This window comes from Melozone crissalis, unplaced genomic scaffold (assembly GCF_028551555.1).
Source record: "Melozone crissalis strain CALT ecotype California unplaced genomic scaffold, PUWL_Pcris_2 ptg000016l_1, whole genome shotgun sequence".
Lineage (NCBI taxonomy): Eukaryota > Metazoa > Chordata > Aves > Passeriformes > Passerellidae > Melozone > Melozone crissalis.
The window spans coordinates 47,124,569-47,150,409 of record NW_026535794.1 but is presented as its reverse complement, the minus strand read 5'-3'; the positions used below and the strand labels follow the sequence as shown (position 1 = coordinate 47,150,409).

The window sequence follows — 25,841 nt, the reverse complement described above, 5'->3', positions numbered from 1 at the left end:
TTAAGTTATCTGCGAGAATAAATTGCAAGACTTGAGTGAATTAAATCTCCAAATGCCCAAGTTCTGACATCTGGCATTTAGATACAAAGTAGACTTTCTATTCAGCAGATACTTTCTTGTAGACAATATGAACATCATTCCATTGAATGGTTTGAAACTTCAGGGTTTGGGATGCTAATGAGTAAAACCAATTAGGGTTGTTCCTAGAAGAGCAAAAACTATGCAATTTAGAAACAGATACCTACACACCTTAACTTTGAAAAGCTGTTGCTAGGTCAAAACCTACCAGAATAGTTCACATCAAATCACTGTTCCATTCACAAGCAAAGAGAACAAATCTCCCTCTGTTATTCAGGGCAGTGAAGTATTGGGGAGGTTGAGACTTAATCCTTCACCAGTTATTTCTACAATTTTTGAATGACCTTGCCTCAAGGTCTGATGATAAAGCACACTGGTATCTGTAGAACATCCATGGTGAAATAAATCATACTGTCATAGTAGTAGCAAGGATACTACTTTTAGGTTTTTACAGGACCTTTATACATGCATCTAGACTCCTTGAATGTTATGCTCCATGTATCCTGGTGAGGTAACCTCAGGAAATATAGGATTACATACACACTGCTTCCTTAATGCATCCATCAAAGGTTTTCATTAACAGGAGATCCTGTTTGTCCTAGGCACTTAGCAAAGTGAGTTAAAAATACACTTTAAAATGTTATGTGAGAAAAAGGTAAACTGCAGCTCATTCAGAGGATTTCTGGGAAAATAAAGTTTTAGGAAAACTAGGCTACTTTTATGAAACCAGTGGGTTATGAAACTGTTCCTACAGTGAAATACTCATAGGGATAGCTTCAATCTACCCAAAATGGTACAGGATTAGACTCACTGTCAGCCAGTGGCACCTATCTGTAGCAACATTTGTAATAGTACTGTGCATAATTCCATTGCTTTGTACTACATAGAGCTGTCCATCCCCAGAGATGTGACTTGGCTCTGCTCCAGGGTAGGGCACACTCTGGCTTGGGATCAAGGTAAAGTAACATGTTTTAGTCTTAAACACAAGCCTGAGCAAGGGGTGCTGAGGAATCTGCAGTTCTCCACAAATAGCCTTGGGAAGCATTTTGATTAGGAATCATTTGCAAGTCAGAGTTCCTCTACCACTTCCTCCTTCCTCCAGGGGTAATGACTTGGAGAAGTATCAGCAGCAAATGCTGACATTTCCCAGTCCTGGCTAGCAAGACTGATAGAAGAATAACAGGTTTGGATTTTTTTTTCTCATTCTTAGCTTGCAAGCAATATGCACATTCATGGGGAGAGGGTGGACGAAACCCTAAGAAATCTATTCGTCCTTTACACCACACCATGACACCCATTCAGACATTCCAAGACTTGGCTTCCTATTGTTTCACAGTAAAGTTCATATCTAGCTATTGCTGTTCTTTATGGATGGGATCCTGTTGCTAATTAACAGCTTCTCATGGACAGCCTTTGCCATTTGTAAAAGGCTGATGCCCAGACGGCAATTTTCTCAGAGACACCTTCGGCATGGTGAAGTCTCTAGAGCAATACGGTGCCATTTAGGCATTTCTGGCACACCAGACTTGGCTGTGTTTTGGGCAGACCAGCTCTTCTGGCACCTGCCTAAAGGCCTGCTGCTCTTCTTGATCTGGGTCAGCCCCAAAACAGCAAGCTAACCAGCTTGGAACTCATCTCCTAGCTAAGCTCAGGTGGCATTCTCAAAGTGTATGGCCATACCTAAATTCTTTGCAAGGCAACAGCACATGACCAACTTTGCTCAAAAAGATGGACAGAATAGGTGGAAACACTTGTACCTACCTTTCCAATAATGTCCTGCTAACCAAAGCACTTCAAAATAGAAGTACAGAGCAGTCAAAAATAAAAAGAACCATATGAACCATGAGGCTGTCTAGAAAGAAGGAGTATGTTTCCAGAAGCGAGTGAAAGGGGCATGTACCCAAGAAGAATTTTTCACATCAGGGATTCTTCACAAAGGAAGATCTTTCTGCATTTTACATTACAGAAAATACTTATATTAACACTAAGAAAGGGGGTCACACCACATGCAATTGGAAGTGCAAATTACAACACAATCTTATACTTGGCTTACTGCTTCATCATCAAAAACCATTATTAGTCCCTCAAAGAAACAATAAGCAAGCAAATAAAATCTGGGTTTGCTTGCAAGTGTAGGTGTCTCCTTGGCCTCGTTAAGTCTCCTTTGTACCAGTCTAATGATGTAAAATAGTCTTAAAATCAGTGTAAAGTAACTCATTAAAGACTCTCATAGGAAACAGAAACACACATTTTTATGTGCAGGATTTGTTGAAGTACTAGAAAAAGGTATGTTAATTGGCTAAGCAAAGACATTTGAAAAAAAATGTGAATTATTTACATTGCAACCATCATCTATAAGCAGAGAACTTTGATAATTTACTTCTCCAAAAGCTCCTGTCTTTTTTTTTCCCTACTTTTGATTTTATTTAACATGCTCCTGAGATTGCAAGACAGAATCCAGAACTCTCTTCTCAGCAAGTTTTCACCATTAGCAGTGCTTGCAGTTGCACACACTTTCAGTTATTAACCTTCCCTCTACTCATGCAGGGTGGTTCTCTGATTATGTGAAAAAGTGTCATTTGAAATTATTCTACAGCAGAGAATAGTTACACACACCAAACTATTATTGTAAGTTAACATTAATGGCTGCTATACCTTTCAAAATGATACAATATTTTCTTACTATTTAAAAAACAGACCCATCATATAAAACAGCTACCATGTTTATTTAGATAAGTGCTCCTCCACTCTTATAAAGTGGAGACTGATGACAGATGCGTCTTTAAGGCGAAAAATATTAATTCTAGAAATGTCAGCATCTGCTTCTTTTCAGCCTAGCCTTACAGATTCACACATCATTTTTCATCCACAACGAGAGTTTCTTTTTTTTTTTTGCATAGAGAATCTGAAAACATGGGTGTAAATTACTGGTCTTAGGGCCTGACACTTTTATTAGCACGTCACTGGTGCTACACGTGTTAGGTCTGATTAGACATAGAGAGCATTTTCCACTGCCCATTCCCCATGCAATGAGGAAGGCTTGCACTTCCCTGACAGGAGCTTCCCACCCGACTGTTCCATTTCTGCAAATCAGTATTTGCTAAAGTTATGAGATGCAGTACAAAAATATTGTATGTAGTTCCTGGAGTTACTGGAGATTTAAGATATTTAAAAAACAGGAAAAAACAAACAAAAAAACCCAAACCAAAAGAAATTTAAAACCCCACAAAGCTAAATTTTGTACTGAATTTAAGGAGTCCAGCCTTCTAGCCCATCCAGCTACCATTCTATAATTCATTTGCATGTAGTTAGTACAGTAATGGTTGTTCTTTTAGTAATTTACATAGTACTGGTAGTAGATACAGCAGATGAAGCCCTACACCTTACTCACTACAAATGCACAGAGAACACTTCCTACACCACAGAAGAGCTCTGTAGTACTCACATTGCCTCCCACAGAAATGCATTCCGATAGAAAACATCACTCAAGGATAATTCTGTACAATCAAACCATGAACAGACACACGAACAAACAGCAATTAGAAGGTGAATGCTAACCATCAGCAACTCAAGATAAACCATCTTACAATTAGCAACCAGTTCAAACAAATTAAAGCTGCTGCAAGAATGGACCACACTGGCTAAAAAGTCCCTCTGGGCAAAATCCACCTACATGTCACTGACTGGCGCCACATCATGGCCAGTGACTATCCAAGACATTGTCACAGCACTTGCAGACATGCTAAAGGATTTTCCACTGAAGATCCATACCTTCCTGGCACAACAGCAAGCAGCCAGGTGTCCTATTCGACTGCACAAAAGATGCCTCTGTTGAATAACCAAAAGCTGCCCTATCCTAACTGGTAGCCGCTCTCCACAGCCAGATATTTTTAATTCAGACAACGCTCAGGTTGTTATCCTAAACATTTCAGTGACAGTAAAACCTCTCCAGCATGATTGCAGAGAAAGGTGCTGACAAATCTCTATATTTCAACAATGTGAGCTGGCTAGAGATGAGACATCGCTTCTGGCTTGCCTGCAGGCCACACTGACCTCCCAGCATGGCAGTGTGCCGAGGCAATACATCTCAGAAAGAGCAGACCATGAGCTGAGAACTTGAGGCTGCCCACATCCACTATAGGGGCACTTTGTACAAAGTGCTATCACTAAATTACTTAACAAAATATTCCCAGTTTTCCTTGGAGTGGGGCGGTGCAGATCTTCTCCTGTGAGAGTAAGTAATTTATTTACATAGGTACAAATAATGTGCTGCAGGCTTTAAGCATAAGTAAAGAAGCTTAAAGACCAAGTTCTTGCCTGGGCAGTCTTATTATCAAAATAGGCAACACAAAGCCAGGGAACAAATGGGAAGCAGCTTAACAAAACTGCAACTGTGACTGTCCTGTAAGCTTTGTGATCTCTTTGTTTGCTTACAAGCTTTCTGCAATTTATCCTGCTTTTGCTTCTTGGCAAAAACATATTTTTACAGATGGGGCTAAAAATAGCAATGATAGAAACAGAAGACTGAAGAAACTAAGAGTTGCCAAGAGAGGTCTGCATGAGGTCTCTGCAATTCTGTGTCCAAATTAAACTGATTCTACAGCAGCCTTTGCTAATGGCTTTCTATTTTGCTATTTTCTGCGGTTAACAAGCACTTCTTCTATTGGCTACACTTAATATCCCTGAACTCTTAATTATTAGGATTGATCATGCATATAATGTAAAAGAAAAGCTATTCTGACTGACATTAATCTTGTATTTCTTCAGTAACACCAGGGGAGTCTGATTGGCAACACCATTTTGTTTATGGTTCAAAGACTCTGCAGGGACTTTATTTTCAAAATATTTTTATGATTTCTTTAGGAGAAAATGTTTTTTCTCTCATGCATTTTCAGATTGCAGAAAAAAGGTCAGTTTGAACTTTTTGCAAGCGTGAGCGCAGCTCTGCCAAATCCTGTACACTTGCAAGCCCTGGTTAGTATTGAGAAAACAGGATTAGACAAAAAGGTCATTTTCAACTTTGAGACCTTCCTTTCTTTCAAGGCCTCTGTAAAAATCATGCAATAAGGTCGTTCAGATGGTAACTGGTAAGCACAAACTGTCTGCCCCAGCACTAATTAAGACCTACGCAAAGAGAAAACAATCCAAAGTCTATTTTGAAATCCACCCTGTTTTTCAAGGAAAGATGCCCACTGTGTACCAGGTGTTCTTGAGGCAGCGTAAGCAAGCGAAGTGTCTTAGGAGAGGCAGCATAGGGCTCTTGATTTGGCACAGGCATGACACAGCTCATTCCTTACGCATACAGGAAGTAGAAACAGCAAAATAACGATTAAGGGAAATTCCTACCAGGAGCATCCTTCAAAATACTATCTATTCTTTCCATGTCATTTAAGAAAGTGTATGGACCAGAAGCAAGAGAATTGTTATTAAAGTGAAGACACAGAAGACAATGCAGCACTCTAGATAACAGCACTACAATTTCCACATGAGACCTTCCCCCTCAACTCACTCGTTTCAAACAATTGGGTGCAACCAAAATAAATGTACAGAGAAAGGGATTATTTAGCAATTTCATCCTCTACACAAATGTGAAACACTTGCTTAGGAAGGGCTCCTCTTCAAAGCTAAATGAAATCTTCTCTGTATTATCTCTCCTATCTACAGCCCTCTCAAACTTTCTTAATTAATTTTACTGCTGGTTTCAAAGAGCATTTAGCATTGGCTCAAATCCCTTTGGATTGCATATCAACATTAGAAACAGGAGATGTATTACTATTCTCTCTTTTTCTTTTTCCTCCCTTCTTTCTAAGAGGAAGCAAGGAAGGGTAATCAGTCACGTTATCACTCTAGAGAATGAGGCCATTATTGCATCTGAGGCGAACTCTGGACTCCTCATGTAATTTTTACACACACTTCTAACTTCATAGAGACTAACTGTGCTTTTTCTTTTTCCTCTTTTTTTTCTTTGCTTTTATTCTGGCAAATTCTAATAGAGTCAGTCTATTCCATAATAATCCCATTAAACCAAGACAGGTCTGAATTAAGCTTCATTTTCCTTCCTTTTTTTCCTGCTTTATATGACTTCAGCACCAATTATAATGCCATGATGCTCTCCTTTTCCCTCTCTGTGTTGATGCAAGCCCCAGCTGAGTCCTCTCTCCCTGATGCCACCACAGACTTTGTTTGCTTTCACTCAGCTGCTTGTTGCCCAGGAGTCAAGTTAGGCAAGATGGCTAGACAGCTTCAGGGAGGTGGCCAGAATCTCTAAGTTTAGTTAGAAAACTGCTTTCCCAGTACACAGCAGAATTCTGTTGAGAACCTCCAAACGCCTGTAGCGATGAACCTCGAGCTGGTAACCTTCTGCCCACTCTTTTCCAGGAGACACCTATCCACTCTGCTGGAGGGGAGGCTGAATGTAGATAAGTCTGGATCATGCTTTGCTCAGGTAAGAACGCACAATGTCAAACACTGCAAGAAAAATCAGTCTCTCCATGGCCCCATCACTGCAAGGTCCTCCACACTCAGTGCTGGGCCAGCTTAAGAATCTCATTCCAGTTTTGCTTTGAGTGATGGAAGTAAGGAACAAGAACTGAATTTTAATCTTACAGAGAGACCTAAAAAGGAAATAAATTGGAGAAGCCCTGAATGAGATTCATTACTTGAACAAAGCCTCCTACAATTCAAAAATGTAAGGCCCATGAAGATGGTATAAAACATTTACCTCACTCCTGATCAACACGAGAGAAAGGATAAGCAAGAATAAGGGTTGCAGTTGTGATTCTAAGACCACCAGCTGATGGTTGTCTTCCAGAGCTGAACATTGCCAGCTGGATGCTATCCCATCCTCAGAAGTTTGCCAAGTCTATGAGCTTCAGAAAAACGTGGTCAAGTTATCTCAAGCCACCTATACCAGCTGCTTGATCTTCTGCAGCTGATTTTGCCTGGAGCCCATTTAGCAAGTGCTTTCTGGCTCCTTTCCACTGGCAGAACTCAGGAGACACGAACATATGCAAGATGGGAATATCGAGCATCTGGGTATGGTAACATTTTAACCAGCACAGCTGCCGGCAAAGTGAACATCTGTCTGTTGCCCAGGCCTCCTTTCACAAAGAAAAATGCTCTCTCCCACAGGCTCATCTGCATACTATACAAGTATCTGCTCCTTCACAAAGTACCTTGGCCATAGTTAAGTTTGTCCACAGTGTAAATTAGCCCATGCAATGGTTTGTGTTACCATGGCTAGATTCCTTTATATATCAACAGCTAACTTGAGTACATTGCAGCATCAAGCACACTAACTTATTTTTATTGCAAGTTTTGTGTAAATGAGCCAGAAAAGAACCTGGGAGGAAACAACACCTAGGAGAATATTCTGTATGACTTTTTAGCATGACCAGTACTGTATATATGTTGGATAATAACAATGTGATTACCTCAAACTACTTCTTTCCTAAAGAACACAACACCTGGTTTGGTTCTTAAAACTTAAACTTGTTTTCCACCCAGTAATTAAGTAAGTTATCAAGCAGCTGTCCTATACACAGCCAAAGCCATTGCTTACAAACTGTCTGGGGCCCACTCTGAAGCACAGTGGAAGATCTGGAAGCTTCTTAGACACAGCTAACCATGTCATGTACACCCTGCATCATGGAAGGGAAGCACTACCACAAGTGAATAATGTGGGCTAAGACACAGAGAATTCTAGAATTTGCAAATTCAAACCCCTAGAGTAGACCTTGAGTGTGACGTCAATCCCACCTGAGAATGTGAGCCGTGTTACAGAAAGAGAAGTGTCAGGGGAACACCACTCAGTGCTTATCAGGAATCTTTCTGGCCTGGAAATACCCTATTCTCATGCCTCCCAGGCACTGCTGGCTTCACCCAGCATGAAATCACCACTAACACTGCCTGGGTCTCACAGTAGTCTATTTCACTCCAAGGTGCAATCAATTCTTATTTTACTCCAACTCACACATTCCTACTGGTGATGCCTTTAGGCTCTCCTAGTCTCATGACATCAACGAGAGAGTCTCTTGCTCTCATTAGCCAACAAAGTTTTCAAACAACTGTGTCTGGGGAGGGAATTCCTGCCTGAGAACATAAGAAGCTGCTTCTTCTCTCTGGCTGCTTCATTATGACTTCTATCAAATCCCATTCAGGTTCCCAAGTAAATGCACTTCTGCCTGTTCACCTCCTGCCTCCCCTCCAGCTCAGTACAGCACAGCTCAGAGCATCTCCCAGTTCCCTTTCCACCATTCCAAATTACACAGAAATTGTGTGCTTTCTACCAGCAGAGAAAAACAAATGCATTTCTGCTCTGTTTTTTCCATGCTTGGCTAAATACACCTCTGCCATTGTTCCTAATGGTCTGATTTGCTGGAGGAGCAGCAGGGAAAAAAGTAACCATTCTTTCACCAAATTCCTCAGTATAATGATTCCTTCTTCTAATACATTTCCTGTGTTTTTGAGAATTTTCCATGTTTCAGAGGAAGGCAAATAAATCCTGCAACTGACACGAGTGTTCTATTTTTGACAGTTCTCAAGGATATCAGATTAATGGACAATGTTCAGTACCATGAAAATACTATGCAAGAAAAGGGAAAAGCCATGCTTCCTGGGAAAATGCATAGAGATAAAGTGTTCCAGCTTGAAATGTATTTTGCTGCTCTCCTGCTGGCTCTTTGCCTGCCTTCATGTGGGAGAAAGGATAAGGTGTGAAATCAGATCAAGCTTCCTCTTTTGTCTCCAACAGGACAAGCAACAACTAAGGAAAGAGCACTGTGAATAGGTCCTGCATACAGATGCTTTTCAAGAAAGCAGGACAGGCAATCCCAGTGGAAGGTGAGCTCATACTAAAGCATGGCTGGCCAAATGCCCATTTTCCCCAGAAGTGTTACCAGTCCAGGGATATAGCTGTAGCTGAGTCATACGGACCTTCCCCACTTCCCAAAATTTTTCATCATTAGAGCTATCACTGAAGTAACACAAAATCATTTATCCCATTTGTAAAAGCTACAAATAACATGTTCCATCACCCACAGTTAAACTCAAAGCTCATATAGAACTTTTAATCCTGCTCCTTCAACATGAGGCATTGCTCTGCTCAGAGGATGCAAGCTCCCAGACCTTGTCAGGTTTGTCCAGTTTTCATTTGTAGCCATTTAATGGTAGTCCAACATCTGTATGTCACATTCTCTCTTTAAAAGCATAATTAAGTTTTCAAAGCATGCCATATGCCAGAGTTTTCTCAGTTATTGCTAGTTACTGGAATGCACTTCTTCCTCTCCTTGTTCTTGGAATGTCATCTCTGTAGGTGACCCAGGAAGGTGCTCACTGCTATGCTCTGGCCACACTGCACTAGCTCATTGGAAAGCTAGTAGTTATTAAGAGCATCCTAATATCCCAGTTAAAGGGACACCACTGTACAGTAAATATGTGCCACATCAGTCAGAAGCAACCTTACCAGCAAGAGAAAACAAGGGTTAAGAAAGTGTGTATACTGACAGCACAGGCTATAGCAGTAGTGGAGCAAAATAAAAAACAAAACCCTAAATGCATGATTAAACATTTAGTAAATAACTAATTACCTCTTTCATCTGCCCCAACATTTCAGGCACCTTTTCAACTTCTAAATCAAGCCAGTCTCTCTCTTCATCCTGAAGAGAGCGTCTGGCTCCTGCTGCATGAGACAGCACTGGCCTCCTCCTCTCTCTCACTGTGCTCTCTCAGGGGAATGGGATGGCCTGTAGCCAAACCCGTGGCATTTCTTCAAACTACATCCAACCCTAAAATGCCTTTGACCCTTTAACTTCTGCTTACTGCATGATGGGGCTCTATGTAATGTTTCAGGGACGAAGTCAACCTGGCCTACCCAAGGTTCTGTAATTGATAGTTTTACTATGCTTTTTAATCACCACATTCCTGGCCTCAGCATCTCTTCCAGTCAGCTGAAGAAACGGTGATAAAACTTGATATATTGTATTAGGAAGAATATTAAATTAACACCTGCTTATAGGAAGTACTTGAGACAAGACAAATGCCCAGATGAACCATTCTTCTGCCTCAATCTGCCAATCCTTATGTCTGAACAAGCAAACAGAGGATTCAGATACACACAAAGCACCTAAACAGGCTATTGTAGCAGCAGGCACAATGGAAAGATGGCCATAGCAGTCCTAGAGAACACAAAGACACTGGCTAAGTAACCAAGACACTTCTTTTTAAATATTCAATTGCGAGTGAATTGGTCATGATTCAAAACAAACAATTGTCTTGTCTCCCTATGAAAAGTCAAGCACAGGGCAGCCAGAGCTGCCCCCAGAGAAACCCATGTGGGTGCTTCTTCCCAGGGTTAGCAAGGCATTCTCTACTAGAGTAAAAAGGAGAGAAAGGAAAGTGGAAAAGAAAAAAAAAGTCTACATTTTGTTCTACATATTTGCTACACCATCCCCAGGCCCTTCACGTCAGAGACAAGGGAAATAAAATGTAAATGGGAATTACTATGGCATAGACTAGTTCCTCTAAATTATAACAGTACTTTGGACAGGCACTCCTAATTACTTACTTCATGGGGTGGATCTTCCTGCTAACTCACCTGAGAGAACAATAATAAGTGCCTTCTGGCACTCTTCCCCTTAGGTCTAAAAGAGGAAAGCTCATCACCAAGAAACTATTTTCTGTGTTCCAGGTGGTTGCAAATGCCTCCAGTCCCTTAAATCCTTCCCAGCCTTGCAAAAATGGAAGTATTATCGAGTTTAAGGTTGTAGTTTAAATTTGCCCCCTAGGTGGTGACTTCAGTGGCGATGTGACCGCTGACCAGCTGACACACCCACTGACCAGCCACCACTTCCTCTGCCCAGGAACCCACTCATCCCATGCTGTTTTTAGCTTGCTTCCCTGCCTGGGCACACCTTACCCATCAAATTAGCCCAAGAGAAGATATGACAAGTGTGGATAACCCCGCAGCAAAGCTGTTGCATCCTATTAACATCCTCTGCAAGGAAGCAGAGAGGCTGCAGCTGCCCCTTGGGAGTCTGCATGTGTGGAAAGGCATTTCAGAGCTCTTTACACATTGTGAGTTAATGACTGGTGATTTCATTTATCTTCATTCTGATAATAAATAACAACTCAAACTTAGCACTTACAGCTGACTAGCCTCCCACTCAATACTGCCTTTCTCCTCAGCAGAGCACAACTGCTCAGGTTTCATTCCTTTGTATTCTCCTTTAATTTTAATTCGGCTGAAAACCAAAAGCCATAAGTTAATGCCTGTTGTTCCAGTATTGCCAGTTTTTAATCAATCTGCATATGCAAAAGTTTCTTTCAAAACTTGCACTGTCACCAGAAATCAAATCCAACAATTTTACCCTGGTGACCTGAGTTTCATTACCAGAGAAATGATGATGGGGAGAGGTGAAAGCAGAGAACAGGAGCACTCGTAAAAGGCCTCACTAGCACAAATACACAAACAGGAACACCACCAGCTGGGAAGTCAGCTCATACAGAAAAAAAGGGTCAAGTACTTTCAGGTTCTAGGGAATTATATTTAAATCAGGGTTTCACTGCATGCAGAAACAGAGCTGCTGGAATCTCTGAATGCGGCTCCTATTAAACTTCTGTTATTAATTGCCCGGTTAGTCATACTTGGCTATTTCTCTTCTTAGGAGCTGCTGAACTCAAGGGCAGCCCACCAGGCTGTTGTAGCGTTTCACAGTGCATTTCGACTGGTCAGTTATTGTCACAAGGGGTAACTACTCCTTCTTTATCACTCTGCATTGCATATTCCCTTCTGCAGCTGCCTGTGCGGCTGGCAAAGGCCAGCGCCCCTGGGCCAGGCTGGGGGGCAGCCAGGCTCAACCTCTCTGCACCCCACACAGCCGGCCCAAGGCTGCAACAGGCCCAGGGGGATAATTTGGTGTCCATTTCCCCTCTCTGCTGTCTCCCTGCTGCTTGGTTATGGACCTCAGGCACACCTTGGTGCCACGTGTGCCCTGGCTCAGGCTGAGCCACCAAGGTGTGCCTGACGTGACCCTGCCAAGTCCCTGCGGGATCAACTTCACCCATCTAAACGGGTCACTCTTCACCCGACAGGCTTCACCTCTCTGACCTCCTTCTCACTTTACGGCTCCTGGTCTTTTTCACAAAATCTGCCATCACAAGCCGGTTTCCATGTTGTTTGTTCTGTGAGGCGGCCCCTTGGAAACGCGCGGGGACTGCGGAGCGGGGCTCCCTCCTCCCGCGGCCGCCAGGTGGCGCTGGGCAGCAGCGCCTGCCGAGACCCCGCGGGGCCGCGCCCGGCAGCGCCGCCTGGTGGCGGGGCGGGAACGCGCACCCAGCCGGTGAGGGGCGCGGGGCCCGCGGGGACACGGGGAGCCCACAGGGACACAAGGATCCAGGGACATGGGGACCCCAAGGGCACCGAGGGCCGTGCACACGAGTGCACGCTCTCCGTGGGCACACAGCAGCAGCACGTGTGCAGGACACGGATCCACACACACGTGTGCAGACAGAGGGACCCACGCACGCTCTGCCTTTTCCATGCCCCTGGGGCTGCTCCAAGAAAGAACAAAAGAATGAGCAAAAGAACAAGAATGAAAGTTCATATCCCTTTTTCTCGATATGGCAAAGCAATCCATTTAGATGAAACTTTCCATTTGGCCTCCAAGCCTTTATGCAGGATTTTAAGGTAAAGCTTGCCAGTATTTGCTCTTGAGTATCAAAACAGTAAGTTACAAACGCAGGACTCAATCTGTCTCTGAGTTAGCACTACTGAAATGAACCTAATTAAACCAGGAAATCGTGGGTTGTGTGGGATTACACAAAAACCAGTTTGTTTTTCAAAATTTAGAGATAGCACATAGTCATCTCCAAAGACAGCAGTCTGCTGTTTTGACAGCACACTAGTAATAGGTGATAAAATTATGCAGTGGACATAATTAGTTCCTCATTTTTATCCCATCCAACTCAGTTCCTGGATTCCATTTTTATGAACAAAGTTATCTCAATTTTATCATGGAAAACCACATTCTTTTAAATATTTGTAACTTTTTAAGTTCAGCGTCATTTCATTCAGATAAAAGGAGGAGACATGGAGTCTAAATGAAATTTGGATTAAAAGGACTAGGAAAAACTTCTATAAGCAGCAGCATTTCAAAGCCAGTGCTGTGGAGGCTTTCTCATTTGAGAATGAGGTGGTGGAATTCATCACTGCCTTATTTGAAGACACGTAGATTTTGGAGCCAAATTCAAAACTAAGAGCACAATCATAAGTTATCATCTTTTAAAATTCCACCCTGTTTCTTTTCATTGTTTTCATTCCTGCACTGAAATGCTGAAACCCTGAATGCTAAAAAAAACTCCAGCAACTTCATTTCTGTCAACAGACTGCAAAAAAAAATCTTGATAATATTTCACAGGGCTGACACATCCTCATTCTGGTATTATGGCTGTTGAAGACAAATTGTCAAACTCCTACACATTTTCAACATATTGGTTCTGATTTATTAAGCCAGTAATTTTGAAAGCTATCATAAAAGACTAAATTTCATTCAAATTCCTGTTCAGCACTGGGGAAATGGGGAAGCAGAGTTAATGCATTTCATATTTACACTACCCAGAGATTGTGTGCTTAAATAATTTTGAATTAATAGTATTAAATTGTTATTTATTTTGTAGTTGAACCACAAGCATGCTTGTTGGCATTCCAGATATGAATATTTCAGGCTATTCTGACTAGGCATGTGTGGTATGCTATGTTTTATTTTAGTTTTCCTTCTGTGGGCAATTGTCATCCCTAGGAGAAATCTGCTATCTGATCAAAGTTGATATGAACTTCAAATGAGATTTTAGAATTATTTTTATGATACTGACTTAAACTCCTACTCCCATCATGACTGGTTTACTTTGTTTGCAAGAGCACAAATACCTTAAAAAATCCTGTACATCAGAAATTATTAATTATTTTTTTGCCTTTGCTTTCATCTGCCCACTTCTAGGATATAGCTTATGCATGCTACCTTACCTTAATAAATGTAAGTATTTAAAAAAGGTAGAGCTCAAAATGAAGGCGGGATGGAGGATTTTGTGGAGAGCTGGAAATTACAGCTTTTAATCTCTGTACTGTCTGGATATCCCTGGGTTTTCCTGGGCAAGCCAGCACCTTTGCTTTCTGTAGCAGCTCTGGGGTGCCAGCCAGTTTGAGCCCTGCCTGCTCCCTTTGGAGCACCGTGTGCTTCACACGTTGTTGTGCAACCATCACATCACGAAGGACAAAATTATTCCCTAGGCATGACTTGGCTCCCTTCTGCTAAACCTTGTTACATACTGAGAAGGGAACATCCTCTCTGTTTGGAGCCCATTGCCCTACAAGAAAAATCAGACTAGCAATCAAAAACTTATTATAATCAGACTATAGCAGGCTACACACTGAAGAGCAGTATCAGGGAACAAGCATGTCAAATCCAAGTCAACTTTGGGAACTTTGCCATCTTTCCATAAGTTTGAAGAAAGTCTGAGATAAAGGATTTCCCAGAGACTTTCAGCAATGAGAGGCACACGGATAAGATATTTAGAAATAGAAACAGGCACTCATTATGAAAACTGCAAAAAGTCCCTTTGGTCATATTAAAAGTACCTTTAGATATATTAATAGTATCCTCATTAGCCTCTTATCTGACTCAGAGAAACACTGCAAAATGCAGTTCTCAACAGAATGACAGCAAATGTGTTACACAGGTTGATGATACTTCTGTGGATGGTGTACAAGTGTGTTTCTTCTCCCTCCATCTCCCTCCATCCTCACACTAGCCTGTAACTTATTCCTCAATTTGTATAATCATTTGCTGTTACCTCTGCTGCACTGAATACTCAGGAAGTGAAAATGTGTCCTCCGAATACCACAAATGCTGAAGCTTCAAGCAATGGCAATTTGAACATGGAGCAAAACCCCACAGCCCGTACTTCAGGAGGCACAGCTATTACTGCAGACCACAAGGAATGTAACACCACCACGGGGAAAGAAAATGCCTCCCTGGCTTGGTTTCCACCAGGTGTCAACTTTTATGGGCCCCATTCCCACTTAGCTACTTTATAAAATGCTCTCAGAGTTAGAATCAGGCTCACAGTCAAAAGAGACAAAGTCACAGCAGCAGATGCTGTGCAAGTCTTGCTGATACAAGACTTTACATGTGCCTGTCAACTACAAAAAGCAGTGGAGAGTAGAAGATATAATAAACATGGGATTTTCCCTCCCTGCATCATCCCAGACATACACATACTTGCTTAAGTGCAGCACTAAAAAACCTGATGGGGGAGGAATGCACTAGATGGGGGAGGAATGGTAATTGCAAGAACCTTTGGGAATTTAAAAAACTGACCTCAAAAGACAGGGAGCAGGGCAGTTCAGCTGGCTGCTGAAAGAATAAATAGTACATCAACAACTGAGACTGCTAGGAAGAATTGCTATTCATCTGCATCCAGGAGAAGGAAAGTTATGCTGCCCCTAGGAGAGAGGGCAGAGAACAGACAGAGCACTGAAAAGAAGAAAATCCTTACACTTCTTGCAGTTAATTATTTTCACATGCATTAACTCATTTTCAAATTTTTGTTGAGCCTATTGAATATATGGGTGCAAGGCAGAGGGTAGTAAAAGCAACAAGACTCTCCTCATTGTTATGCTCTCAGAGTTGGGACTGGCTCTGTTTTTTCCTGTGAAGAAGGATTCTGTTGGCAAAGGCACATTAGCTTCTGTCCTACTCTCAGAAAATTCCTGATGCTGTGTTCTGGAGAAGGAAAAGAAAAAAGGGAAAAGGAACCATACAAAGCACGCAAGCTACTTAAATCCTTTTGGGCTCCAATGCTTCAAACATGAGATCTGAGTGCTGGAAATCTGGTCTTTCAATTGCATCAACTCTGACACCCAAGTAGGGGCAATAAAGAAATTTCCATGCCAATGATTTTAGCACAAAATAACAAGTAATGCCAGTAACTCCAGTTAAAAAAAAAAAAAGCACATGCGCACACACACACACACATCTGCTTTCTGTAGAAAATCTTGATGCTTCATTACAAAGCTTCTGGCAGAGAGCTGAAAACTTCTTGGGTTTTCAATGAACCTTGGAGTTGTTAAGTTTAATGGTGTTCTAGTCATGTTTGGGACAGAAGTTTAGGTACCGTGGGAGTGGAACTTCCTGGAAGAAAGCTAAGACATCCAGACAATTTCTATGGCTAGAGTTAGAAAGCATTTTTAAGGCATCACCTTTCATATTCAGGCACCCACACCAGAAGCTGGGTGTTTATGTCCCACTCCTGACCCTTTGCTGCCTGCAAGGATTTCTGCAACTTTGCTTCACACTGATGTACCCACAGCAGAGTGCCAAGGATGTTGATATTTTAGCACCTAGTCACATTCTATTTCTGACAGGTTAAACCCAAGGGAGTAAATCACTGTCATGTCTCAAAGCACTTTCTTTTTTCCTTTTCTGTTTCCCATGTCTATTTTGACAGCCAATGAATTATTCTGCCTATTCTGCTCTCAGCCTAACAGGATGCATTGTATGAAAAAGTTACAGCCTGTCACAATCCTGAAAATAATTTGCTGGGTATCATTTTACTCCCCTTGACTATCCAATGTGTTTGTCTCCAATCATTAAATAAGGCAAAAACAGTAAGTATTTTTGCTAACATTTAAAAAGTTGATGGAATCCAAGGAGCTTTAGCCATGCTTTCAATGCAACTGGTTTGTTTTTAAAAATGTTAATTTATCACATATCCCAGCTGGAGACCAGTTTATCAGTTAAAGCTGGATACTTACTCCCTTATCAACACAAAATGCTTCAAGGACAGAAAACAAAAACAATGCTGTAGGATGCAGTAGAAAGAGCAAGGAGAATTTAGGTGGAGTGATAGTAAGTCAAAATGGAATTTGGCAAACACACTAGAGCTCAACAGCAATTCAAACTTATTGATCCCAAGTGTTACTTTACATCTACTACAAAATATATTAAATAGGAACAATGTCAACAACAATAACAGGATTAACTAAAATAATTCAATACCCAAAGTGATACAAGGTCAGACCTAAGAAAGAGGGGTGGAAAATCACAGAATTTCAGAATATTCTGAGTTGGAAGGGACACACAATGATCATTGAGTCTCTCAAGTGCCTTAAGGCTCTTAAGTGAATAGCCCATACAGGAATCAAACCCACAACCCTGATGTTATTAGCACCATGCTGTAGCCAACTGAGCTAATATTAATTTTCATTCAAAACTAGGTTGCATAAGGTCTTGAGCAACCTGGTCTAGTGGGAGCAGAGGTGGGACTAAATGACCTTTAAGGTCTATTCCAACCCTTTAAATTACATGATTCTATGATAAAACCTAAAGGCCCACATGTAACAATATATTGTCTCCAATACTTCGTTTTTATTTCATTTTTTGCTTTTGAAATCAGAGAGAGGAATACAAGTAGGTGCTACACAGTTAATTAAGCGCTCATGTAAATTCATTTACCAGGATTGTGTATACTAAATCATCTTGTCTAAGGACACAGAGGGCTGTGTGCAAGTTTAAAATCATTAACTATTGTTATCCGATAACAAGCCCCAAACCTGTGACATCCAAGTTTATTTAAACTGAAAGGATGACAAACATGAAAGGCAAGAACTCCTACTTTCTTTTCAGCCTTCCCTTCATTGTGCCACCAGCCAAAAGGGTCTTGGACTCTCCATAAAATGTTTGGCAAACAAAGGCCCAGTTAATTGACAAGCTATTGCCTTTACTGCTTCCTACCACAATTTGTGGGAATCTTTTAGACCCAAATCAATTCTGCACACAAGCGTTCCCACGAGATGCCACACGCATTCCCATTTGAAGCCACTTACAAGAACTGCTACAGCCTCTCTCATAAAACCTTTGTCTTCACTGGGCACTTCTGGAACCACGTGCAAGCCTTTCATCCCCTGATGGACAGCAGGTTCTTTTTTTGCTTGTTTGCTTACTTTAACCAGGTTCTTTGTTTTCTGCCATCTTACTGCTTTGTTTTTACTTGAAGATAGATCCTCGCCTTTGCAAGGAGTGAGTTACAGCAGAGATGTTTGCAGTCCTCATTGCACCTCAATGCCCATAAAAAATAGTCCCTTCATCAGAAGCTGCCTGTTAACAGCTCTCCTTTATTGCTAAAGCTCAGTGTAGTTAATTCTTCTTTGTCAGTAAGAATAATCAATCTCAGCCTGTTAATTAGGAAAAGTTTAACAGGGGACAAACACCTGACAGCATAAGCTCTGTTCCTTTTCTGTCAGGAACAACAGCAACCTGCACTCGTGGTATAAGCCCTTTTATCACCATTTAAAAGTGGTCAGCATTATTGTTTTCTTTATATGCTTTTGGAATGCATAATCCACCCTGCTTTGTGTATTTATTTCCTTTAAATGACAAGAAGTTCTGGACACTTTTTTTCTGTACTGCAATGCCCCGTTCAGGAGTATTGTTAATCAGCATTCATTTGGGCCACTCAGGTAGCCAAGAAGCTTTAAGTCTTTCATGGCTTCTAGTGTCACTTAATTCATTCACTATCACAATACCATCTTTGATCATAAAACTGGAAAGACAGTCTCTGTCTAAACAAGAGCATTATATAGTTAGAGCACTTTCCTCCAATTCCTCAGCATTTCTACCCTCGTTTTCTAACAGGAAAAATTCCCCACAGAAATCTGCTAAATCATGCTTTCATCTTTCTTCAGTTTTCTTTTTCCACATTTTTTTTTCCTCTCAGGGACAGAATACAGGTCCTTAGAGTATAAAGCACAACAGGCACTCACGTTTTACTGCTGCTCATACATGTCAGCTCAGAAATAGTAACTGGGTAGTGCTACCTATATGAAACGATGGACAAGGAAGAACAGCTGAGGCAGACTCCTCTGACTGCACAGCCAGAAGAACAGGGACCATGCTGCAGCATGGAAGGCAAATTTGAGCTGAACCCTGAAAGTAGGAGGGACAAGGAAAAAGGCTTCAAGGAAGAAATGGATATGAGAAAGAGGCTGTATGTTCTGAGCCCATGATCCTTAAAGAGTATTCTATACCTTCAGGGAGCTGCTCAATACCTCTGTTCCCCTGGGAATGCATCCAAACAGGGCACAGTCTCTCACTGCATAGAAAGACTCATTTGATCCCCACCAAAATTAAAGTTATGATGAAGGACTTCTGCAGCCTGAGCTGGGAACGCACTCTGAGTAGGTGAGCTAGGAAGCTCTGCAGGTAGGAGAGACACAGGATGAAAGTCAAGTATCCACAGAGGGAGGAAATGAGATTTTGACACAGAAAAATGTTTCTGAAATTCTAAGATCCTAAGTGCTTATGAATAAAAATTATTTATACTGAATCATGCCCACTTGTACTGCTATGCCACAGTCTACTTCTATTTCAGAAAAATTGTTAATATTTTTAGTATTTATTTTTAACTTTGCTTCTTGACTCCTATTAAAATAATTTTTAACTTTTCCTCAGAGGTGTGCTTTTTGAGAGAAATCGGAAAAAAATATTTTAAATGGCTGTGCATGTTGATAAAAGAAAAACACACTGGTTTTAACCTTTTCTTTTTAAATGTCCAAATTTTTTTTGAAACACTGGTATTTACAAAATTTAAGGAATTTAATATTTTAGACATGGCCCAGGTAGTGTACAATCCCCATGAAAGCAGGTATACCTTTTGAAGCCTGAAGAAAATCAGATAAATTAAATATAAACAACAGGAGAATGCCTATGTCTCCATGCTGCATTACTTTTCTTGCTGAAGTTCAGTACATACCAAGTCCTTGGTCTTCCACACCCACCTTTACAACCACACTCCACCTACCTGCAGGACTTTTTTATTAGGCTACTGGGAAAGCCAAACTCTCTAGCCTTGCAAAAAGCCTGCAGACAAAATTATGGGGTACTTCCAGAGAGACACAGTGACCAACCCTCCACATCCCATTTCTGAGCACTCCCTTTTGCATCTCCATTTGCATCCACCCATAAACCAACCACTTTATTTATGCCACTAACTTTGAAGATGTGAACACTGCTCCTACCAAAAGACCAACTCTTTGCTTTTCCACCCCTCACTACAACTCCTTGTCTCTGTTTCTTAGCCCCAGAGTAAGGGCAGACAGTGTCTGCTGCAGTTTGGAGCTGAATCAAAGCAGCTGAAGTACATGGAAATTTGGGGAGATCAGCATTTGGCACTGCACTAAGGATGGAAATTTGAATTTGAATTATCCTCAGCCTTCACTGAGGATACATTTAATTCCGCGTTCCCCTGAGCTTCTCAGTAGGCTGGCGTACCTCCCCCACTGTCTTTTGTGGTGGGAATGTTTTCCAGCAGCTCCCAATACCAGCTAAAGCCAAGCCTTTAAAGCAGTATCAGGGTGCTTAATCACCCAGCTGACTGCAGGGGCAGGATCGGCCTTGGCTATCTTCAGCCATCTCTGGGGCCAGGAGCTGGGTAGGCTCCCCCTCCAGTTAGTGGAGGAAGATAAGCATCTGCAGAGAGTAATCTCTCCCACCTCTCTCTCTCTCACTGAATTAACTGAAGAGGAGCCCAGATAAGTAGTTCAGATCAGACATATTACTTCTGAATAGCTGCAGCTAGACAAGATTAATTCCACCCTCAGCATCCAAAACAGTTACATATGTAGTTTCTCATTACTTATCACAGCTGAAACGTCTGTTACTCATTGATTTAGAAACAGATTTTGCCGCTGTGATTTCCTTTTCTTTGTGCAGAATGTTTATTATTCAGTATTTGTATCCTAGCATGCAGGAATATAAGTGACAAGACATTTCCTGTGCACACACACCCACAGTACACCTGCAGACCAGTAGCTGGGCACATCTTGAACCCCTCTGAGCAGCGGTCTAAAAGCCCAAAATGATGCAAAGGAGATTGAGCAGAGGCTTGTTTTTGACTCAGCTCTCCAAGAGCCTCCAATCCCTGTGCTATGCTTCCAGCTATTTGGGTTTTATTGCTTCCAAATAATTTTGGAAGAGCAGCTAAGAGGACAGCACTGCTTTTGTGAAACGATGTTGTTTGGGGACCAGACACACATAACCACTCTGCTGATGGTCGTCCCTGGGACATGTCTCTCTGCAGGACAGACAGACAGCACAACTTTTCCCACTCCAAGGCCATAACCCAGCCTCCATTTCCCAAGCAGGTCCGCTCCCCTTGTCCCGGCAGGGTGCGGAGTGCGGCCGGCGCGGCCTGCGCTCTTGGTGCCTCGCACGGCCGCATGCTTCGCATGCCGCAACACACAGCGCCCACGGTCTGGGCAACAGCGCTCAAAGGAGTCAAAAGGGGCTACTTATGAGTTTGGATACTACCACCTAAAGATAAGCTTCTCCATGGTTACCGCTCTCACGCAAGGTCACTTTCCTGCCAAAACTCCTCTCCTCCCTCCCTGACCCTGTCTCCTTCCCCCTCCGCTATTTTTTTTTTTCCCCCAAACGTGCTACATCAAAGGAGAAAATGAAAACATTTACGATAATCATAGTCTGACTATTTTAATGCAGGCTGTAGGAAAGGAAACATGTAAGCCAAGTGCTCTTACTGTGCAAGCAGAAACACACTGTCGACCTCATAAAAGTAGTATCTGAGAAATAACACTTGATTAAAGAAGCCAGTCCTTCATTTAAGTAGGTGCTTATGGTAGGGAAAACAGCCAGGGTTTCTCTAGAACAGGCCACTGGCCTATCACGAAAAGCAGGAACGGGCCAGACAGATGAATTATAGTGAGACAGCTGGGTTTCAGCCGGGGTGCGAGGAGATCCCCATTATCCCGTCCACCTTTCCTACACAAATGCCTCTCCCCAGGGAAACTGAGTCATTAAAAGCCAGCTCGTTCACTCCTGACAGGCAATATGCATTGAGTGAGAGGTGATACATTCTCATTTTCAGCAAGAAATCTTAGTGGCCCCAAGGAACAGCTCACTTAGGAGAGCAGTAATGGAATACAGGGCCTTTCATCTCCGCCTCGCCGCCGAGAGCACCACCTGGCTCGGTAACAGCCCAAAAGTTATTTGTTAATGGCTGGTTTTGCTGACCTCCATGAAATGAGCTTGGTGAGTTAGGTCTGGTTTTCAGTAGACAATAGCTAGGACCACAAGTGGTGTTAAACAGGAACCATGATAATGAGTTGAGCACCCAGCAGGTAAGGACCGAGTGAATTTCCCAGGTGCAACCATGCCGTTGCTCTCTCTGCCCTCCAGGGCCATGGAACACATAGGAAGCCCTGCAAATGGCCAGGCTGCTTCACCCAGATGGGGCTCCCAGCTCCCAAGATCCCAGTTATGTCCTTATTTACACAAACAATGTGTTAAAAACAAATAAACAAACAACATCCATTTCTCATTCTTTGGGAGCTCAGAAGTATCTAGTCAGCACCATTTGGAGCTGATAATACCACAAACCTGACCTACCAAAGTGCTGTCCAAAAATGTGTTCCCACAGTCCTGATCTGAAGATGTGTACTTACTTCTGAGTACATAGTTTTGCAACAGTAAAAATACTTCATCTAAGTAATTCCTCATTTTAATATAACTGGTGAGGTCAACCTTAGCAGATCAACCCTACATCTCTGCAAAAGAACAAACCACAGCCATCCCTCTTTACTTTCTTCCTGTTTAGTGGCATCTGCAGTCCCAAGTTTGAGCTACCCCTGGGACAGTGATGGCCTGTGGACTCCAGAATCTTCTATCATTTGAAGAGCTTGCTCCCAAGAAAATGCAGAATTCACCCTGAAGTGAGAGTATCTGGATACCATGTATAAGGTATAATATCTGCAAAATACCTTAGCAACAGTTTATGCTACTTCCTATGCCAAGTTTCCACAAAAGACTGAAATCCCAGAAAAAAATCTAACTTGGGTTGAAGAGCTTCCATCCATCTGTTAAAGCCTGCATAAATTACAGCACATCACACACAAGCCTGTTTCCATCACTTTGCATGAATAGATAGGTATCTTCAAATAAGACATCAATCCACCAACTGGTTAGATAAGAGATTCGCTGAGGACCCATTCCCAAAAGGGATGCAAAGCAGGCAACAAACTGCTATCACAGCCCTGAAGATACCCCCTTTATTTACTTCAGATTTAAATCACATAGGAATCAGCGCAGTTTTCAGTTCTGGGGGAGACTGGCAAGAGGGTAAAAAAGGCTCTGCAGAAAGACGGAAGGAAGGTCTGGCATGGATTACACATAGATGGCACCTCTTTAGCTGTCAGAAAGATTCAGACTGAGACCTGGACATTTTATACAGATGTCATTAACATCCAAAACTATCATGGTGTCTTTCTTGGAAGGGATAGTTAAGTGGTTTTAAACTTCTTATTCTCCATAGTTGATGCATTCCGTTCTCTAACACAGCTGAGACTGGTAACTCTCAAGGTCAGATCTTCAGGTGTGACGCTTTATTCTTTTATTTCTTTACACTGCTCACCAGTGTAAAGGCACCTCCCTCCAATGCTTTTCCCTGGACAGAAGCTTTTGATAGTCAGAGAACAAAGGAAAGTTGATCAAGGAGATGTTGGTACACCAATAACTGGGCAATAGGCAATGTCTGTACAGTTCTTATGAAAGAGCAAAGCAGAACCCAAAAAGACTCAAGCATGTCTCCATTGACTTCTCAACTATTCAGACCTGCCTTACCCTAAGGAACATAACTAAGGAAAGCAAGAGTAAAGCTACTGCTTTACATCTGAAGCTGAAGTGAAAAAGGGACCCACCAAGTACAGAGGGAGTTCTCAGCCTGGGACTGAAGGCATTCAGCAGAGCAGGAGCCCAGGGCATCCATCACTGTGACATGTGTGATGGCATGTTTTCATTATTACAGGATTAAAACTTTTTTAAAAAATTACCTTAGCACCCTGATCTCCACAGGAACAGTGTAAATTAATTTTGCAGATTACCAGGGTTTTTCCCCCCCCAGAACAGTTCAAGTACTCTGCAGCTGCTTCATTAAATCAGTGTGTATGATTAAAAATCATTAAAAATTGGTAAAGTTACATTAATTTTTGAAGTCTATCATTCTCTCCTCCTTTTTTGATTTTATTTTAATGATGCAGGAGAACTTTACCTGGTATTGACTAATTTCTTGGCATCCTACTGAAATGTAAAGCCTTACATATTCTGCTGATAACAGGCCCACAAATTGCAACAAAAGCAGCGATTTGAGCTTTGTGTTTTACTCATCTCGCAGATTACAGAAAGGAAGCCAAAGCTATCTGCCCCAACTCAAACAGCATTATATTTTAGCTTAATGGAAGTGAAAAAGAAGCCTGCACTCATTACTCAAAGGACACAATTATTACTTCCTCTCTATATTGTTGCTAGTCAAGAATAAAATCCAGGATATGACCTTTTCATCAAGTATCAAGCCAAAAATCCACCTGGGACAGCCACAGGAGGCAACCCTAATTTTTTCACTCAGTAATTCAGAGCAAAGGCCCTTGTTGCATAAAGTTGAAAGGAATCCTTGGAAAAGTTTGGCTTAAGGAAGCATCTAATAAATGTTCATCAATAGATGAAGGCCAAATAGATTTCTGTCTCCTCCTGCATGATCCTATCACAAAAAAGGCACCACTAACTCAACAGATCAGCCCTCTTCCAAATAATCTGCTCCACCTGAATACGGTGGAAAAGATTATAAACTCAAATTGTGAGTGATACAATGTATTAATGCCATAAATTCTTCAACAGAGACCTGAATTCCAAGAGAAGAAAGCATAATAGTGTTGGATTCCTTATATTTTTTGCTTTGTTATGGCAATAATAATGCACCTTTTGAAGTTTGTACAGGGAGATACAATGCCAAAAGGCAAATACTTACAATACAAAAGCACTTGGTACATTTATTTCCTTCAGGCCTAAATTCTTCTCCTTCATTGTAAAGTCTCCCTTCAAATACACAACCTGGAAAACAGCATTTGAATAAGTTTGGCTCAAGGTAGAATGTTGAGTTTTCTCCCTAACACTCCCCACTGTACAACAATATGGAAAGTAAATTGTACCATCGTTTCCAGTACAGAATCATGGAATTGTTTCAGTTGGAAAAGACTCCCAAAATATCAAGTCCAACCTTTGACTGATTACCATCTAGTCAAGTAGACCATGGCACTAAGTGCCATATCCAGTCATTTCTTGAGCACCTTCAAGGATAGTGACTCCAACACCCTGGACAGCCCATTGCAAGGTTAAAAACCTTTTCCATGCTGAAATTCCTCCTGGTGTCATCAGGGGAGACTGAACCTCCCCTGGCATATCTTGAGACTGTGTCCCCTTGTCCTGTGACTGGTTGCCTGGGAGAAGAAACCAATCCCCACCATGCTACAACCTCCTTTCAGGTAGCTGGAGAGAGAGGATCACTTCAGAAGAAAACAAATCCTAAACAAATCCTTGAGAAACCCTAAATGTCCTTTGTGGGGAGGAGGTGGGGGGAGAGGGGGAAAGCAAACATCCTTCTACAGCACATAAATATGCAAAAATGAAGTCGAGGCAAGTCTCCCATAAGAATTGCCTTTAAAACAGTTTTTTTGGCTGTTTGCTTTTTAATAATCCATTATTACCCCCTGAGTTTATACTAAATATTAGCAGATATTATTATAACTAATCAAAATATAATAAATCCATTATATCAAAACTGGAGCAATGCTTACCTTCAAAATCTCTGATAAAATCAAATTTACCTAAAAAATATGGCAATTTGCCACTGTGCTTCACAAAGGC

General features: G+C 41.7%; 1 protein-coding gene across 1 annotated transcript in view; it reads right to left on the bottom strand.

The window, feature by feature from the left end:
- Positions 1 to 25,841, bottom strand: part of BMPER (BMP binding endothelial regulator) — a 146,547-nt gene that overhangs the window by 83,275 nt on the left and 37,431 nt on the right. The window contains exon 6 of the mRNA XM_054273621.1: positions 24,946 to 25,028. Coding sequence (XP_054129596.1) covers positions 24,946 to 25,028 — 83 coding nt within the window. The remainder of the gene's footprint in view (positions 1 to 24,945; positions 25,029 to 25,841) is intronic.